The sequence below is a fragment of the Pterocles gutturalis genome, unplaced genomic scaffold (assembly GCF_000699245.1).
Source record: "Pterocles gutturalis isolate BGI_N339 unplaced genomic scaffold, ASM69924v1 scaffold30228, whole genome shotgun sequence".
NCBI classification, from domain to species: Eukaryota; Metazoa; Chordata; class Aves; order Pterocliformes; family Pteroclidae; genus Pterocles; species Pterocles gutturalis.
In genome coordinates, this window is record NW_010124214.1 from 28,042 (window position 1) to 47,435 (window position 19,394).

The 19,394-nt window shown below is 35.7% G+C and overlaps 1 protein-coding gene across 4 annotated transcripts in view; it reads left to right on the plus strand.

Moving 5' to 3' along the window:
* Positions 1–19,394, plus strand: part of REV1 (REV1, polymerase (DNA directed)) — a 51,815-nt gene that overhangs the window by 14,564 nt on the left and 17,857 nt on the right. For 2 of the 4 annotated variants that reach the window (XM_010078205.1, XM_010078204.1), the window contains exons 7-14: positions 1,095–1,211; positions 6,180–6,309; positions 7,316–7,444; positions 8,115–8,269; positions 10,619–10,738; positions 13,381–13,601; positions 14,609–14,781; positions 18,923–19,025. In XM_010078205.1, the coding sequence (XP_010076507.1) occupies positions 1,095–1,211; positions 6,180–6,309; positions 7,316–7,444; positions 8,115–8,269; positions 10,619–10,738; positions 13,381–13,601; positions 14,609–14,781; positions 18,923–19,025 (1,148 nt within the window). Of the gene's footprint in view, positions 1–1,094; positions 1,212–3,008; positions 3,014–6,176; positions 6,310–7,315; positions 7,445–8,114; positions 8,270–10,618; positions 10,739–13,380; positions 13,602–14,608; positions 14,782–18,922; positions 19,026–19,394 lie in introns of all 4 variants that reach the window. The other 2 variants (XM_010078208.1, XM_010078207.1) reach the window with 2 other exon arrangements.

Below are 19,394 nucleotides of genomic sequence, written 5' to 3' on the forward strand. Positions count from 1 at the left end.
CCTAATAATTTTCCTGAAGTAATGTAAGGAACTTTGTTTAATGTGGAAAGGTCAAGGCTGAGAATTATTTGTCTCTTTGCTGAATTCATCTTTTTCAAGGGAAATTTGTTTCTCCTTCCCTTTTCTAAGCTCTTACACTTGAAGTATTGGAAGACCTGCAGGATAAAAATTCAGTTGGCATTTAGAAGTCTGAGTTGTATTATCATCCTTAGAGCATAGGAAGGGTTAGTGGAGCTCCTTAGCAAGTTCTGGTGGGTTTTTTTACAAGTGTACCGTTCAGAAATGGAGATAATAGTTGAACTTTCATTATGCACAAGTCTGAAGATTTAGTGTGGTGGTGACTGACACCCAGCTATCGTAGACCTTGGGAAAGAAGAGTAAGCTCTATATGAAATTCCTTTGCTCTCTTCTCTCCAAAGGCAGGAGCAACTTATAAAAGATACTCCTGGTATATTTGAGTCTTTAAAACTTTATTTCATGCCAAGTTTCAAATTCCATTACAGAAATATAAAGAACCTGAGAATTTCTGCAAATATTTTTTCTTCTGCAGAAGTCTGCCAGAACTTTCAGTGCATAAATTAGCTTCCTGTAGAAAAATTACAGAGGTGTTGATATTACTAAAAAGTCAAAATTTACTAAAGATTTTATTTTGTACAGTTAATTAAACAAGTGGAACTGAGTGTATTGGTATGTGTATACTATTCTAGTTTACTTAAGCTAATAAGCATTACAAAGTATTTTAAGTCAGTACAGTGTTTGCTGTGTCTTAAACTAATGAATCATTAGGGCTTTGGTGAAGTTTCTCAGCTTCCATTTATTCTTGTTATTAAAGACAAACTAGTATGGCTGTGTTTTCACTCTTTAAAAGCTTTTGTTCTTTACACGTGATGGCAATTAAGATGGCAAATTCATAGTCACAATGCTAAGTCACTTTCATAGCTGTTTCCTTCTTAATGTGTAAGACTGTATAAGCTTGAAAGAAATTATAAAAAAATAAAGCACATATCTTTGGTGTCTTACCCTAGCTGTGCTATTATTCAAATGTAAGCTATTATAGTTATTGACTTATACGTACACGCGTTTCTTCTCTGCAGGAAAACCAGTAGCTGTCACTAGTAACAGAGGTGCAGGAAAGGCACCACTGCGCCCTGGTGCAAACCCCCAGCTTGAACAGCAATATTACCAGAACAAGCTATTGAATGGCAAAGCAGGTACAGATAAGTCTGTCTGTCTTTTGTTTATCTGTCTCTTTTTAACTTTTGTTATTGAAGACTTTTTCCTTAAAGGTATTAATAAAATGCAAGGTGGATAAATTTGATTTTTCATGTGGGGGATTTCAGAAAATAAATCTTTGGACAACACTGCACTGTGTGGCCTCAGTAGTAACATGCCACTGTGACTTGTTAATTAGCTTTGCTCAGTATGGGTGGATTATTTTAGAGTAATTTTAGGTTTTATTCACTTTCATTGAGGTTGGCTATAAGATATAATGTTAGGTAATTTTTTTAAAATAAGAAATAAATACACATGGTCTGGTATCACTTAGTTCTGAGTAAGTCTATTATAGAGAAGAAGGTACAAAATAAATTTTAAAAGGCTACTAAAATTTTTTTTACTATAAAAGTAGAAATGACAGCACATGGCCAGTGAGAAATTGATTGTTTTAAGTTGGCTTTTGAATTACATGTGTACAATATCTTTGTACAATGTGTTAATTTGAGTGGTCCTTAGAGCATTTTAGGTTTCTGGAAAGTTTGTGCAACTTCCATGTGTTCTGTCTCTCCAGTACTTTTTTTCCTCAAAACCAGGGCATCTGTCATAGTTTGAGAATTCCTTACTTGCCTGCAGTAATTTAGAAATTTGTTACTCTGTGTCCTCAAGTAGTAGTATACTAATGTAAACGAAGCCTACTTTTATTTAAAAGCTTTATTATTATTATTATTATAATTATACTGCCTGTACTGCATTTAGTATGAGAAAATATATTGCTAAACATTGGCAACTTGTTTCTTTTTTTTTTTTCTCCAACAGTCTGCTTGATCAGCTTGAAACTTAGTTTTTACCACAAGGTTGGTAAAAAGTGAATATAGAGAGGGCAGCTGCTGTTTAATTTCAGTTTAGATTTGGAAGTTGAGTTTCTCCTTTGCCCCTCGTATATTCACTTTTTACCAGCCTTGTTGTAGCAAGTACTATTGTTGTAAAGTATACACATCAGTGAGATAGAAGAGGTGGAAAAAGACAGGATGTTCTTTCATGATTGTTTCTGAAATGTTAGTGCTGTAAAAAAACCAAACAAACAAATTTCTAATAAATTCTGCCAATTTTCAAGGACATTTGGAAACAAGGTGTTACAGGAAGTATGTAATTTTATTTGTATTTTTGCTCTAGTTTAAGAACACTTCAAAACTGAGGTAGAATATGTTTATGAAACCCACTGGCCTTTTACCTTTCTAAGGACTTTCCAAGATGCTCCAGACTTCGCTTCTGCTGTGTTGTCTGCAATGCCATGTATAAGTGTGTTACAAGGATAGCTGTGGCTTTTATGGAGTTGGATTTTCTGTAGTATAGCTTGTGTATGAACTATTGATTCGTATTCAGTTTTATACAGTGACTTCATGACTTTTATTAGGACCTTACACTGGATAAGGGTGTGACTTCATACAATCAAGTGATGCTTGGAGAGTGAGGCAGTTAAATTACAGAAGTTTAGCTGACATCTAGCATGTTCTTTGTGATTCACAAATTCAATAGTATCTCTTCTACTATATTTATTTCTTGAGGGTACAGCAGATTTCAGCCTTATTGTATAAAAAACTCAGTTTCTTGCTGCAGCAGCTTTTTCTGGATATCCACACATTCATTTATTTAACGGCCTCAGTTACACCAGGGAAGGTTTAGGCTGGATATTAGAAAAAAATTCTTCACTGAAAGAGTGATCAGGCATTGGAACAGGCTGCCCAGGGAAGTGGTGGAGTCACCATCCCTGGAGGTGTTCAAGAAACGTGTAGATGTGGTGCTTAGGGACATGGTTTAGTGAGTTAGGTGGTGTTGGGTTGGACTTGATGATCCTTGAGGTCTTTTCCAACCTTAATGATTCTATGGTTCTATGGTTCAGCGTCCAGTCTCACTGGCTTGCACAAAGGCAGGCAGGTAGTTCAGTCTTTCTTGATACTTAGTCTGATTGTGCAACCCATTGTTTTGCTGAAAGGATTTTTTTCCTAACATTCTTTTTATAGTCTCTATCTCATTAGCTGCAGGGTTTTTTTAGTCTCTTTATTAATTTTTATCTCCATGTACAGTGTTTTTATCAACAAAAAAATACAACCTGTTCCTGCTTGCATTCTCATAAGTACATGGCTTGTCTTTCTTTTGGGGAAAAGAAATTACAGTTAGTTATGGTCTTCGATGAAAAGATGGAAGCAGGTTAGGCTTTTCTAACATCGCAGTATCTTAGAAAGTGTATGTGAAACACTTCACAGCATGTGTTTAGTTGTGCCATGCCAGAGCTAAATATGGTCCAGTAGGCACATATATCACATGGAAAAGTACTTTTTCTAAAATATCAAAAATACTGAATGCTAAATTATGCTGTTAAACCTACAACAGTTCTGTTTGGGGAGATGTTATATAAATGAAATAAAATGGTAGTTGGGACCAACTTTGAACATGACGATATTTTTATTTTACATCCATGCTTCAACATGGAAGCCACTTCATTTTTTGATGCTTCATGCTTTACAAGCTGTTCTCTGATTTTGCCTTCTTCAGGTCTTGTTTATTAGAAAAAATGTTCCAAATTAAAAAAACCCAGACACAACCAAAAATAAACAAACAAAACCAAACCCTTACGAATCACTTGTGACCAAATACTGAATTCTGCTGATTCAGCTACTTCTTTTTTTTGCAAATTACTTCTTTAGTGATACTGGTTCCTGCCTTTGATCTGCATTGCTAGATGGATGTCTAGTGTCAATAGAATCTTGAATCTTTTATTAAATACTTTCTTTTTCTTGTTTGAATTCATCCAAAAATGTATAACTTTTAAATTTAAAAACTTGCTATCATTCACACCCTAAATCTCCAAATTGGAGATAGCCTTTCTGGGTAGTAGAAATTACTTCTCTACGTGCCATCTTTAACATTCATGTTCTACAGATAGAAGATTAAACATATAATAATCAGGATTCATAGTTGGGGTCTCTTTTCCGTGGCCAGGATGCCCAAGTTGTGAATGTTTTCTAGACTTCCTTTCCCTCAACCCTAGTATCTCCCTTTTTTCATTCTAAAAGAGCAGCAGATTTTAACCATCATTAGTCACAGATTTATTCTCAGCGATTTCTTTTTCACAGACTTGGGTCCTGGCCTCTGATTTCTCCATCCGTTGCTCCACATTCACCATGTGCCTGTCTAGTTTCCCAGCTTTTGATGAGAGGTTCTCTACTTTGCCTTCCATTGAGGACAATGTGTTCTGCATTGCCCTGAATTTCACATGAAGTGACTCCATCAGCTCATGGGGGGATCTGCTCTGCTGCGGTGTGGAAAAAGTCGACGAGTGCAATGAAGATAGACAAGATCACAGCATCATCTCAGGCCAGGGCACAGGAAGGCGTGGACTAAAGAAATTATTCTTGTCATTCTTATCTTTATTTGGGGCATAATTTTGCTCTGATTTTTAGTTGCAGACATCTTAAGTAACTCACTGAGCTCATCATACATTTAAATATTTAAGACATAAAAAGGTGCACAAATTTAGCTGAAATTCTGAATAAAAGCAGTTTTTCACAAGTCAGGCTCTGCCCGTGCTGTTTCCACTCACTCATTACAACACTTTCTCTGGTCTGATAACAACTTTTATGTGCACATAGCACCATGTTTCCTTTCACTCAAATTGACAGTGTATAAGTTGTTAGTATCATGAAATATAATTAGGCATTGTGGCACTCTGAAGAAAAGTCCCTGTTTATTGTGTTACAAAGGTGTACAGCATTAAATAGACTACAGTAATTAAAAATAACTATAGCATAGGTATTGGGTTTCATTTTAAGTAAATGGAAGCTTTTTATCTGTGTGATACCTTGTTGTTTTTATTCTGGTGGGAAGTTTGGGAAGGCATAGCAGTTTTTGCATCTAGCCGTTTTTTCAGGCTGATCTGTATTGAGAGCACAGGCATGTATCTTTCAAGGTTTACATACTGTGAAAAACCCAAATAGAAAGGAATAGAAAATGTTTTACTTGATTCCAGTATTCAGTGTCATGGAATTCTGTTCTGGTACCTAGTATGCAGTGGACCTGGAAGACTCTTTAAAATTTATCTAAGAGCATGCAGTAAAGTTTTACAGAATTAGGGAAGGTCAGTCTCATTTTAAGTCTGGGGTTGCAGTATTTATAATTGTATAATTTTGATCCAAGATAAATGAATATATAAATAAATAATATTTGAAAGAAGTTGACATACACTAATAAGAGAATTATTAGGAAGTAACAGCAGAAGCTTTGACAATTAGTATCCCCACAAGAGTGTTAAAGGAAATATAAATTTCTAGCTAGTGTTTTTTAATTTGAGCTAAATAGCATTCTGGTTATTTCACTTCTTAAAAATCACTTTGTGGTATCCAGATTATTAGAAAAATAGTTTTAAGAGTTAAGTATGATAAAAAGTGAGTGTGTATTCTAAATTTAATTTATGTGTTCTGGTGGTAGTTGTGCTTTTTATAAAAAGGAATGTAGGTGTCTTCTTGTTCAGCCAAGCAGTTGATAGTATCTTGCATTTATTTACAGGATATGGCTGCAGCAGTTAGCCTCAAGTGTTTCATCATTTTTATTGTCATTAAAGCTAACTGAGATCAGTGTTATTTTACAGTATGGTGTATGGAGTCACCAACAAGCTGCTGTCTAGTAATTTGGGGGAAAATATAAACAGAATTTTTCTGTAGCTTAATATTCTTCTCAGTAATATGTACAGACCTATCGTCAGACAGAGATTACTATGTGGGAGGTTTCTGGGTTGTTTTTTCTGGACCATGATACGAATCAATATAGTATTAAGAACCTCTTCAACAGGTAGCAGTATAGAAATTGTATAAGATAAAATCAATATTTTTTATTTTATTCATATTCATTATTTTGAAGTCTTAAGAAAAATAACATAAAAACAAATATAAATATTATTTTCCAAGCAGAAATTAGAGTACCCGATAAGCTGGATTCATCAGTCTGGGAGCATCCGGATTCCACCCGTGTAAATGGAGCTGACTTTGATCTCACTGTTTTGTCCATGGCTGAAATAGCTTCTTGTAGTTATGAAGCCAGGTAGGTAGAAGATACCTATCAGGTTTCTTGAAAATTTTATACAGATAAGCATAAAATGTCCAAAACCAGCAGCTGTTAAGTCAGTTTCTTTAAATTTATCTGGAGAGGATTTTTTTTTAATGTTTTCAAAGGTTGTAGTTGTATAGGTTGTTAGAATTTACACAAGGTCTTCTCTATGGATGCTGCTGCTTTTTAAACACTGCTTAATAGCTCTCAACCTAACCTATGTGTTACTTGAAACAAAGCCTATTATGGAAAACCTTATGCCATTCACTGTGATATTGTTGATTTCAAAATGTTTTCTTCTCTTCTGTGTATCAAAATTGCATTCTGTGGAATTAAGAACAATTTGTTACTGAAGGTTTTAATTAAAATAAACAGTAAGTGTGATTACTAAACTTAAAACCATTTCTTGCACAGATTACGTTGAGGATCCCCAATAACATAGCTTATAAATGTTCAGAATATGAAACAGCTTGTTATAAATATAAGCACAGTGTTGGAAATACAATTTTCTTACCTGATGGAAAGAATACTCCAGAAATTATTCCTTCATTGGAACCTTCGTCAAGCACTCTGTGATAGACAGGCTTATATTTGTATCTCAAAAAGTTAGAGTTTATTTTTTGTGGGAGCATAATTTTGTAACCTTGCACAGTGGAATATAAGATCCAGTTACTTTAGTCACTGTAATGTATGTGTGGTTGTAATCTGAAGCCCAAGATAGCAAGTGGTGCTTTCTGGAAAGTTTTTCTTTGTCTTAACCATGTTCCTAAAGGCAGGCTGTCCATACTGTATGCCTAAATATTATACAGCTAATTAAAAGACCCTATTTGCTGTTATTTTTCTTATCTGCTAAATTGGTAGCAGTTGGACTAAATTCCTTTTTATCAATAATTCATTTTTGTGGGAAAAGAGAAATACTTCATTTGGAAATATCCCATATTAATTTGTGGAAAAATCCATACTGTGTTTATTTGGGGTTTTTTTTATTATTTAATTTTAGACAAGTCGGCATAAAGAATGGAATGTTTTTTGGCCAAGCAAAAAAGTTGTGTCCAAATCTTCAAGCAGTTTCATATGATTTTGATGCGTACAAAGAAGTTGCGCGGACAATATATGAAATACTAGCAAGGTAATGTGCAGGTTTTTTTACATGATCTTTCATGGTAAGGTTGTCAAGCGTATTTTATTTGCCACTGCTGAATGGCATAATTCCATTTTAGTATTTTCATCTCCGTGTTGCTCTTCAGCTTCAATAAAGCCATTCCTATTTGAGATCTTCCTTTTGTAGTACTTTTGTTATTTTGAGCACTGTGCTTTTACTGAGCATTCTTTTATCTTGAAGGCAAATCCTGTGAACAGTCAACATCTGACTTCCAAAGGAGTAATTGTTAAATTTTTTACTGATTACACTATGAGAAGCAGATCCTTGCTTAGTAGTGAGATTCTTCCAAGAGGTTTTTTTGAGTAACTTAAGAATGGGTTATTGGAGTAACATCTATTGCAAATTACTTTCTGGTTTAAAATGCACAAAACTGGAAACTTTTTATTGTTAATGAAAAATAAGTATTCAACTCCTTCTCTAGCTGTTCCTTTAAAATCATGATGCATGTTGAAATTAGTCTTACTTTAGTAATGTTGCTGTAATTTGCTGTTTTACCATTTTTAATATGTGAGTGATGTGTGATACAAAATAAGCAGGGAAATGCCACCACAAAAGGAAGACTTTATTTGCTACATATTTGTTTTAACAGATGGTGAGCTGTTGCTGGTGTTTCACCTCCTTTACTTTGTGTTGATAGCTATACTCATAACATCGAAGCAGTCAGTTGTGATGAAGCACTAGTAGATATCACTGAAATCCTTACAGAGACCAGATTGACTCCTGATGAACTTGCAAATGCTATCCGCACTGAAATCAAAGCCCAAACTAAATGTGCTGCTTCTGTTGGGATGGGTAAGCACCTGACTTTGTTTCTCTTTACAAGCAGTGTCTGCTACTGTTAGGTAGGCAAAGCTATGTAAGATTGCTAAAACTCTAAGTGTTTGTGGGATATAGAATTTGTTGCCATTTACATTAAATTACTGTAAGTAAAAATGCAAGAAAATCTTCATAAGTGGAAAATTTTAAGCAAAAATTTATAAAATTGCTATGACTTCTCCTTTGTTATCTGATCAGTATGCTAAAATTCCATCTGTATGATATTCTTACATTACTTTTTATTAAATGCTACTGTATTTTTCTAGTAAATAGGAAAATGAGCACAGATTCTGTTCCTTATCAGAGATAGCAGTAAGAGTTTACAGGGTAGCATGCTTTAGCATAATTATTAGAAGGTACTGAAAACAAAGATTTGTGATTTGTAGGAGTTATCATATCACACATCTGAAAAGGCTTACTTGATTTCTTTTTACTTGTCCCCTTCCTTTTTCCTTTGTTTTTGTCCCTAATTAATCCTAGAGTTGAGTATCTGTAAATAAATATGAGTATATATAAGTGAATGAAATCCACTTGTGAGACAAGCTGAAATTCATTACTGTAACGAGAATTCTTCCTTTATTTCTTTTGAGATCATGGTACAGAGACTGTAATTCCCTGAATTCCTGTTTATGACTTGTTTGGACTTGGAACACGTTTGTAGTCTCATTTATATGCTTGTTTAGTGTGTTTGTTTTTTCTGTAGACAGAATTAAATTAGTTTTTAAAGCATTGTTTTCTAATCTGATACCATAGTTCTCTTACTGATTGAGAGACAAATAGCTATGAGCATTTTTTTTTTCTAGTAATCAATTTGTGTGAGATATTGGAAAATAATTTTGGTATCCTTTCTAGAAATTCATATGGTAGGTACACAACAAGGACTTTGTCTCTTCACTCATAATTCATCATTAAGTAAATAAATAAGAGGAAACAATTGTAATATTACATTAATGTAGAGACATTATTTCAAAAGCATGGTCTGCCAGAAACATACATCTTGTGTAAGTGATTTGTATGTTGCCAAATGGGAAAGTTGTACCAATATAATGAAATGTAAATTTTAATAAACACCATTATGTTATTGAGATCTCCTCTCAACACTGTTGTCTGATTAGAGAGATAAATTAAAAGACATGCTCGTGCCAGTTGAATAATTTTTACCCTAGAGATTTTAGTGGCTAAACTAAACTGATTTAAACAATGCTAGTGAAAGATTAAATATTCATCCATAAACATCCTGTATCTTGGTTTTTCCTTTGTTATAAGTGAGGTATTAGTTTTTTCCTGCTTTACGTGAGCATTGTGGGAATAATACATTGCAAAAGGTAAATCATTGAGATTTCATGGTATTAGAGGCTATGTTGTTGTGTTTGGTAGATAAAAGGATCAGAAATCTTCAGTACTCTATAGACAAAACATAGATCCCTGAAGTTAAATAGGAAATTCAGTGAGGAATCTGTCATGAATTGTTTCATCAAGTTAACGTCTCAGGAGAAACAGTGCACTAAAAACTCTGTTAATGTTTGTATTGACTAAAATTTTAGAACAGACAAAAAGAATGTGAACATAGGTGGGAGGAGAAGAGCAATAGTAATACACAATGCTGTGAGTGGTGAATTCCCCTGACCTTTTATTAGTTTGCTTTGTCTTCAAATGGGGTGTTTGAGTGGCAGTAGGGAATGTGTTTGGGTGTTATTTCAGAGATCTTGTTGGCTGGGCATGAATAAGCCTGTAAACAGGGAAGGAAAAGGGCTGAAATAGGTCTTGTTCCCAGCACACTTTATGAGTGCATGTAATAATTTACTAAAGTCATTGGATTTCTTTAGTGAATACTCAGGCCCAAATATTAGCTTAATTCCAGTATTTCACATATATTATACTTGATAGAATTGTCACCCAAGTATTATTCACATTGACCGCAGTGGATTTTTTGAAGTTCTGCAGTGTTAAAATATTATGCTTCTAAATTTTTAGCCATTTGCACTTAACTGTTTATCTGTACCTCTACACATGTAGAACATAACCAAGACAGATAAATTCAGTGGAGTGTCCTGCATTTATCTGTTGGTTGTTTTGGGTTTTTTGGTGGTTTTTTTGTTTAGTTGATTACTGCTACAGTTACGTTGCTGTAACCACAAATAATGCTAGTTGCTAATGTGGATGTAGATACTGCAAATATAAATTAATATACTACATTAAATTATTTGTAAAAGATAAAATAATTTTACTGTACTTTCTGCATTTTTCCTTGACTGTTGAACTGCGGTATTCTACTTGAGAAGACAGAATTTACCACAGACATACTTTAATGTGTTTTTTTTACAGGTTCTAATATTCTGCTGGCCAGAATGGCAACTCGTAAAGCAAAACCAGATGGACAGTATCACTTAAAACCTGAAGAAGTGGATGATTTTATCAGAGGGCAACTTGTTACCAGTCTTCCAGGTACTCCTTTCTTTTAGAAGATATTTTGCCTCCTGTTATTAAAACAGTTTCAGCAACAAATCTGTGTTCTGGATCAAACAAGATAAGATGCTGTTCTCTGCTTATGATCTGAAAAAAGAAGATATACTAATTTCTGAAAAATTCTGAAATTTCTGAAAATAATCTCAGTGAACTTTTTGTATCTTTGAGAAGTATTTAGTAAAGAATTTTACATGTGCACACAGCATGATCTAGGGATGAAGCTCAGAGTTTAGTATGTTATGCAACTGTATATTCTTCAACAAAATTACTTAGGTGAGTCATTTAAAGTGAGTGCTATCTTGCTGTATAATAATGAATGTAATGAAATAAGTACCATCAGGTACTTAACTGCTGAGAGAGACAGTGTTTGCTTAGACCTGAGAACTACTTTTTGTGTAAGGATTTCTAGTAAATGGTATACTGCAAACTGTGACAGAATGTGTTAATTCTTTTAAAGAAGAACAACAGATTTCTCAGATTCCAACTGTTTTTGCGTAGTTGTCTGAAGAAATTATTGTGAAAATGATTATTATTTATAATTTTCAAGTATGACACTACTAATAATTTTATGAACTGTTGGACAGTTTCAGCCAAATCTTATTGAGATATGGAAGTTCCAATGACATAATGTTTCCACGAGCTTTGTGAAAAATGACAGCTTGACAGAGGAGAGTGATCCAAATGAGTATGTCCTTTGAGGCAGGCAAAATTGAGCAGGCATCCTTTGACAGGCAGGCAAAATTCAGCTGTTGTCCATTTTGGCAGTTGTTAGCAGTCGTCCTATGTATAGCCACAGTACATGTTTTTTGTCCTGCGTTCCTTGGTCACCTAGGATAGAGAAGGGTATTTCGGTAAGGGACAACTGGAACGATTGAGTGGGATGCCTGTGGACATAAGGAAGACTGAGGAGAAAGCTGGAGGTGAGGAAAGCTGGAGCGGGACTTTTTATAAGAGCATATAGTGAGTGATAGGACAAGGGGTAATGGATTTAAACTGAAAGACTGTAGATTTACATGAGATATTAGGAAGAAATTCTTCACTATGAGGGTGGTGAGGCACTGGCAGAGGTTGCCCAGAGAAGTTGTGGATGCCCCATCCCTGGAGATTTTCAAGGCCATGTTGGATGAGCCTTTGAGCAACCTGGTCTAGTGGGAGGTGTCCCCTGCCCATGGCAGGGGGATTGGAACTGGATGATCTTTAAGGTACTTTCCAACCCAAACCATTCAGTGATTCTATGAAGAAGCATTTCTGGCCCACAGGATTTAGGGAGATTCTTCAACCTGTAGCAGAATTCACAGAGAGTTGGCAGAGAACTGGAGTTACCATGATGGGAGAGTGATAGACAGTAAGGACATATGGAATACACCTGTGTGAGAGCAGGCTTCATTTTGTTTTTTTTATTGTACCAGGAAAATATTTAAGAGTTGTAACCTAAAGTGTTTTCTGGCATGTAGTTCCGTAATGTATTGTTATTCAATACTTTAGTAGTATAATGTGATACAGACATCATGCAAAAAGATCTGAGTAAGCACTTATCTCTGCTTTGTATGTTAGTGATCAGCTGAGCTCTGTCTGCAAGTGTACACATATTTAGTGTTAAATATTCAAACTGGTATGTTTTTCTGTTTAAGAAAAAAGAAGATAAGGGAAACAAAAATTAGATGGCAATAGACACTGAAAAGTAGTAGGAATATCATACAAAGACAGGTGCAGGTTTAGCAGAAATTCTCTTTACATATCCCCTTCCATGGCCAAACATAATTTGCAGCACAGCACCATTTCTCTTTGTCATAACTTATGGGAGATATTTTTCCTCCAGAAGATTATTCATATAGTACTACTTTGACTTGAGTATTTGAAAGTTGTCAGATTTCACGTGAATGTTAGTAGTAAAAACTTTTTAGTATTTGTGTCAATAATACCACCTAGGCAAAGAAACAGATTATGAAAGATAGAATCTGATTACCTGAGATTTCTAACTTTCACTGACTTTGGTGTAGTGTAAACTCAGAGGACTAGTATTTTTTGAAAGTAACAGGCCACCTCTCCAAAACCCAGAAATATACTTAAGTTTATCACACTTACATGTGTGCCATTCCCATAGATACCTACAATTTCCAGTGATTGGTAATTCAAAGCACAAGTGATACAGGTATGCTATCACTTCTACTTGAAATACTATTTTTCTACCTAGGAAGCAGTGAAACAGTAGTCAAAATATTTATTGGTTTTCTTTTAGATGAAATAATTTGTATATGATGGCAAAACATATTGCATCTTGTACACCTTTTGGAGTGAGTGTTGTGGTGTTGAGAGCTATATACTCTGTAATAGGCAGTACCTTGTCAAGAAGATTTGCAAGCATTTTACCCAGAAATAAACATGCTGCAGTATGACATCTTAAACTAAATATATAATACAGAGTAAAGAAATACAGGTGAAGACAGTAAAAGTTTCCATTTGAACCATGTTTCATTGAGTCAAATTTATTTTTATGGTGTGTACTTATTTATTAATTTAATACAACCTAGTGTAGGTTTAAAAAGACAAATTGTATTTGTTCAAAACCTGACTGGCTCTGAGTTGTGTAGAGTTAACAGAACTAATTGCTTTGTTGTTAGGAGTTGGCAGGACAATGGAATCTAAGCTGGCTTCTTTGGGAATTAAAACCTGTGGAGATCTGCAGTGTGCTTCAATGTCAAAACTGCAAAAAGAATTTGGTCCAAAAACAGGACAAATGCTCTACAGATTTTGTCGTGGTTTGGATGATCGACCTGTTCGTACAGAAAAAGAAAGAAAATCTGTTTCAGCAGAAATCAATTATGGAATAAGGTTTACACAGGTAAATTCAAACTTTCTTTTCTGCGGTGACTTCTTCTCATAATTCTGATTATTTTCACTTACACTTTGATCTGTTAGAGCACCATCTTAGCCACCAAATAGAGATGAGGAAAATGAAGAAGTAGGAGACCGAACAATAAAATAGGAAGAGAGACTGCAAAAGTATTGGACTGTAAGGAAGCATGCACAAAATTAGCTGGCTATTCTGCATTCATTATACAGGTCTGGCACAGAAAAAGAGAGCTGCAGTAGGTTTGTCAGCACTTAGCATTCTCTTTTAATTTAAATGCTGATTATTCAAAGATGCCATTGCCTGAAACCATCATGACCTGGTCCAGTACATCATTTTTGTTACACTTTTTACAAATATCTGGAGGGAAGGGGGAGGGGACGACACACGACAGTGTGAAGTGTTGTTGACAAAACTGTATTTTTAAAGTAGCTTTTTGTTGAGAACTTGAGCATTTATAGAAATCATAGAAAAATCAGACTGGAAGAGACGTCATGATGTTGTGTAGTCCAGTCTTTTGCTCAAAGCAGGGGAAGCTGTGACATCAGACCAGATGCTCAGGACTTTATCCAGTCTGGTGTTGGCAACTTCCAAGAAAAAAGGCTCCACAACTTCTCTGAGCAACCTGTTCCACTGCTTGACTTTCCTCATGGTGAAAATGATTTTCATTATAAGCCTTATGCTCTTCATCTTGTAGGTGTGTGCTTGAAGTTAGACTTGCAATTCTGTGTTGAGGTTTCTAAATATATATTTTTTAAATACTTATTTCCAAAAGGACGTAGTATTTCGTACTTATTTCAGTATTAGGATATGAATCTACCATCTCGCCTAGCTACAGTGACCTATAATGTAAAAAAAGCACTTGAAGTTAAATAAGACAATTGTCTTGAATCAGCTTGCTCTTCTCAGTTTACAAAATCTGGATTGCATTAACCCTTAACGATTTACCTTCAATATTTGAAATCTAGTAATTATCTAAATATGTTTTTCTCCTTCAGCCTAAGGAAGCAGAAGCTTTCCTTCTGAGCCTCTCGGAAGAAATCCAACGTAGACTTGAAGCTGCTGGTATGAAGGGTAAACGATTGACCCTTAAAATTATGGTCAGAAAGGCTGGGGCACCAGTGGAGCCTGCGAAGTACGGGGGTCATGGAATCTGTGATAATATCGCCAGGTAACTACGCATGGAAAAAAGAATGGTCGGTAGTAGACATGAGCACACTGCTGCAGGATGTTTAGCACCAAAACTTAGAGGAACACAGCAGAGAAATTTTCAAGTGCTTAATACCTCTTTGTCTACATATCTGCAACAAAATCAGAAGTAGAATATTATTACCATAAGTCCTCTGTGTTTGGGTTGTACATATGTGATCCTTTAGTCATCAGCATGGAATGTAAATCCCCCAATGATTAAAAAGTTGGCATGTTGGGAGGAGAAAGAAGGAAGAGACTGAGGTGTCCAAATCAAAAAGGGAAAACTATTTTTAACACTCTTCTTTTGCCTTTGAGTTTCTTCAAAGAGAAATATGGGGGAAAAAAGAAAATATAGCAGAATTTGAAGGTTTTGGGCATAGAAGAAACAATTTGTGGTTTTCAAAAGCAGGAATGGGAAAGAAGGAATCTGACTCCACAAGTGCATTCTTTGTGGTTTGAAATTGCTTTTTTGAGAGAGTGTACTCTTGTGTGTCTATGGATGCTACTTAAAAATTTAAGTGCTTTAGTGAAATATTTTGAATGAGTTATCATCGCTATCCATTTCTCTTGGTAGGGATGTACATTTTTTTCTCTTCTTCCTTTTTGACTTTAATCTGTAGTTTAAGGTTGCCCTTCATTTTATAATAGTATTGTGAAATACTAGCTAATAAAGGGTTTGGCTTCAAACAATAATACATGTGTACGTGTATATTGTTGGTGTACATTTCTCCAGCTTGTTCAATATTGGAGCTGTTCTTCCTTTTGCAGTGCTTGTAGAAGACACATTTATATCCTGCACTATGACATGGATGCAGCAGCATTTTAATTTATTTTGGTAACTAGCTGAGTTGAAATGTTTTGCTGCTGCAAACTGTTTCCTCTCCCTGACCTTTGTAGCATTGCCTACTTTCCTTTTGCTTGAGGGGCTTTCTGCTGTTGCTTGATAGGTTGTTGATCACATGCTGATTGTGCAAGTTGGAGTCAGTTCTCAAAGAAAATGGCCTTGGTACTTGTCAAGAAGGACATCTGATGAGTACCATTCTTCTAGTCCCCAGCGCGTGGGGACTAGGGAAGTAGTTGCAGAATTGCTTGCTGCAGAAGGCTGAGAGGCCACTTAGGATTCTGAAGATTGGAGTTGGCATCAAACACCATGGACTGCAGTTGTGCATCTTAGTACAGACAAGTTTCTTTGTGTCAAATCTGTCTTTCTGTTGTTTCACCAGTGAGCCTGCAGAGAATTTTTTTGGTCCTAGAAGAGAAAAGACAATGAAGATCCAAAGTGGAGCTAAGAAATTTGAATCTCAAAATCTCAAGAACGGAGACTGTATCCCAGGTTTCAGCTGTTCAAGAAGGCAACTTGTTCTTGTCTCTTAACCTTCACAGTTACATTTTTTCATGTAGTCGCGAGTTCCTCATCAGAAGTGCCTTTGTTTTCTTGTGGATCATTATCAGTGTAATAAAAGCCTCTTTCCTGCTTGTTCTCATTGCAGCACTGTTGATCTCATTGAGATGCTGTCTGTGGTGGCTGCCCATTCCTGGTGAAATGGGATAACCCAGTTACTCTTCCTGGGTAGTCAGTTGATAGGCCACTGTCAAAGGAGTGGGACTTTCAGCTTCCACAAGCAGTCCTGTTACTCTTCCCCATTATTTATTTCTGATTCTTCTTTGTTTCCTATTGTTCATCTGGATGATGTTCACTACAGATTTTTTTATCTGGAATTTATTAATATGATTGCATACTGAAAACACAAGAATGAAATCTAGGCATAGAGCATCATGTAGTTATATTCTGTTTCATACAAGATTGCCTCAGAACCTCCTAAATAAACTTTTATTCTTCAGGCAGACACCTCAGTGTCAAAGCAGTTGTTCCTTAGGTAAAGGGATGATCGTGGTTTTGTGTGAGGGCGCATTTGGCATCTTTAAAGCTAGGCCTTCTACTTTTCCCTCCCTCTCAGGTTGTTGTAACAGATTATTCCTCCCTGAACTGAAGGGTCATTTGCTCAAGGTTGCTGAGAACTGGAGTGTTCTTTCAGTGGGTTAGAGCTCAACAGTAGGACTTGCATGCATAGGGTCTGTCTCATAGTTGTTAGCTGGTGACATACACTTCATCCACGTTAAAAACTGAAACGACAAAATTAATCTTTCACTATGAGAAGCTCATCACCTTCTGGGATTGGTATCTCAAGAAGAAAATCCATCAGTCTATACTTTTGTCTTCTGGCTATCCTGATGAGCTGATTTAACAGCCTAAGAACATGGTTTTAGTTTTGAGGGTGTGTTGACATAGAGCTTCATTCCTTCTTCCTTGGCAACTAGTGCCAGACTGCTTTCTCATGAACAGGTGCATGCTTTGTACCTCGTTTCTGTGGTCAGGTATGCTAATATACATGTACCCTGAAATTTCCCAACTTCATAAAGTCTTTGTTAAGGTAAGATAAGGGGGAACCGAAACTGCAGTTGTTCACACATAGCTGAAGCAGTTCTGAGGCCAGGATCTCATTTGGTAGTGTCTCTGTTTTTACTTGTGGCTTTACTAATTAACTTGGCAACCCCAGTCATCCAAATTGTGTTATTTGATGATATAGGTACTGGATTACTGTCTTTGTTATAGAGCATTTCTGTTCAGCTTAGTGAAAGGCTTTTTGACAGCAACAGGGTAAACTGTGGAAGCTGTGGTGTTCCCTCGAGTAAGCTTTCCCTATGTACAGGCTAGTTCCAGTAGTCTGGAATTATTTACTGGAGCTAAAGATGACCAGTTTCTCTCTTACTTCAGTTTAAGATTTTCTCTGTAGCTATAGCTCGTGACCCATTTGTTGACCCCTCACCTCACAGGTGAATGAGTTGCTATGCTTTCTCATCTTGCAGGTCAAGATTCACTAGAATTATAATCATAGTCCTACAAAGGATTCAGACTCACAGACACACTTAAAATCAAATTCATCTTCTGAGATGTTAATGGTATTTTTACTGCATCATGGATATCAAGTCCTGATAGTACAGCATAGACCTTTGTAAAATATTCTTCTGAAATGGTGTGTACCTTTAGACCCATCCTGCATTTCTCCCTGATATTTTGCATAGTTGCATCTTACTGATCTCCTTTTTCCTAAAAATGTTAACCTGCAAGGCTCAGGGAGATCTTCATGTCATTCACAGCACAAAGGTTTTTCCATTTCATATTGGCAGAACCAGACCTTTCTGGAGATCACTTGGCTGTTAATGTTCTGACAAATTCAAAAGTAGAGTAAAATTTAAGGAGACACCATCACAGTGTTTAGTAAGTTGTCAGGATGGCACCTGTCAGAACACCAAGGTGGAACTTCCTTTTGTCCATAGGGCCCACTCCATCAGAGTTAAAACTGCATTGGTTACCTCAGTGAAAAGACTTTACGTCACTTGCATACGTTTGATTAGCCACCTGAAATTCTGTCCTTATCTGTCTCAAATGTGCCATTAAAGAATCCAGAACTACCAAGCACTAGTAGTGCCCTGCCAAGCTCCCAGGTGGCAATTTTTAAAACTCACAATCAGATAATTTTGTGAGAGTCGTTGCAGAAAATTGCCCACAGTGGAAGATGTCTGTTTGGAAGGTTGTTTAAAGTTAAAGTTACTTACCATTAATCCAAGTTCTTTGTTATTTGTAATCCATGTGCACATGCCTATATCTGCTTCTCTCTCTGAGTTCCTTCTGAAACTCTTGCTGTAGACATTTGACAATTGATAACTGAAATAATACTGAGCAAAGTCTTTGTGAACCAAGGTTGAGTGAAGTGTAGTGCATGAGTGCATTTCTATGAGTACTGTAAAGTGAAACTTTTTTGTCTGGCTTTAAACGGCATGTATATGTATTTATACTATACTTGACAAATTAATGTGTGGACTGCACACTGAGAATGTTCAATTAGTAAGTCATTTGGGTTTTTTCTGTAGAACATGCTTAGTTCTCATTACCTTTAAAAAGAAACCACAGAACAAAGAAACAGTGTTCAGTTTCTCTATGCCAAGAAATTATGATCTCTGTCTTTGAGATCCTCTCTGGAATAAATACAGAATTGTTGTTGTCTTTAGGATTTGTGAAACTGTTTCCTTGTTAACCATACTTTTTTGTTCTTTGTTAGGACTGTGACTCTAGACCATGCAACAGACAGCGCAAAAGTAATTGGAAAAGAAACTCTAAACATGTTTCATACAATGAAATTGAACATATCAGATATGCGAGGGGTGAGTTAATGGGAAAACTGAAATTTAGTCTCTTTATCAACCTTCTTTGTTGTCTTTCATAAATATACAGTTCTGCAGGGTTGATGATAACCAAACTTAAGCAAAAGTGTAGATAATACAAAGCTTATGTAAATTAGGCTATGCAATCATATTGTGGTTTGTATGTTTACATTTGAAAAACATGGTTACAAAGCCATAAATGTACAAAAAAGAAAGTTTTATTTTGGTATGGATTAATCCACAACTTAAAAAAGCCTGAGGTAACAAAGTTAGACAGTATGTTCTACAGTTCTATTAGCATGTGTAAATTTTATTTTCTCTTAGAATTTTCTGTAAACTTTTACACAGTTATTAGTTAAGTAACTAATG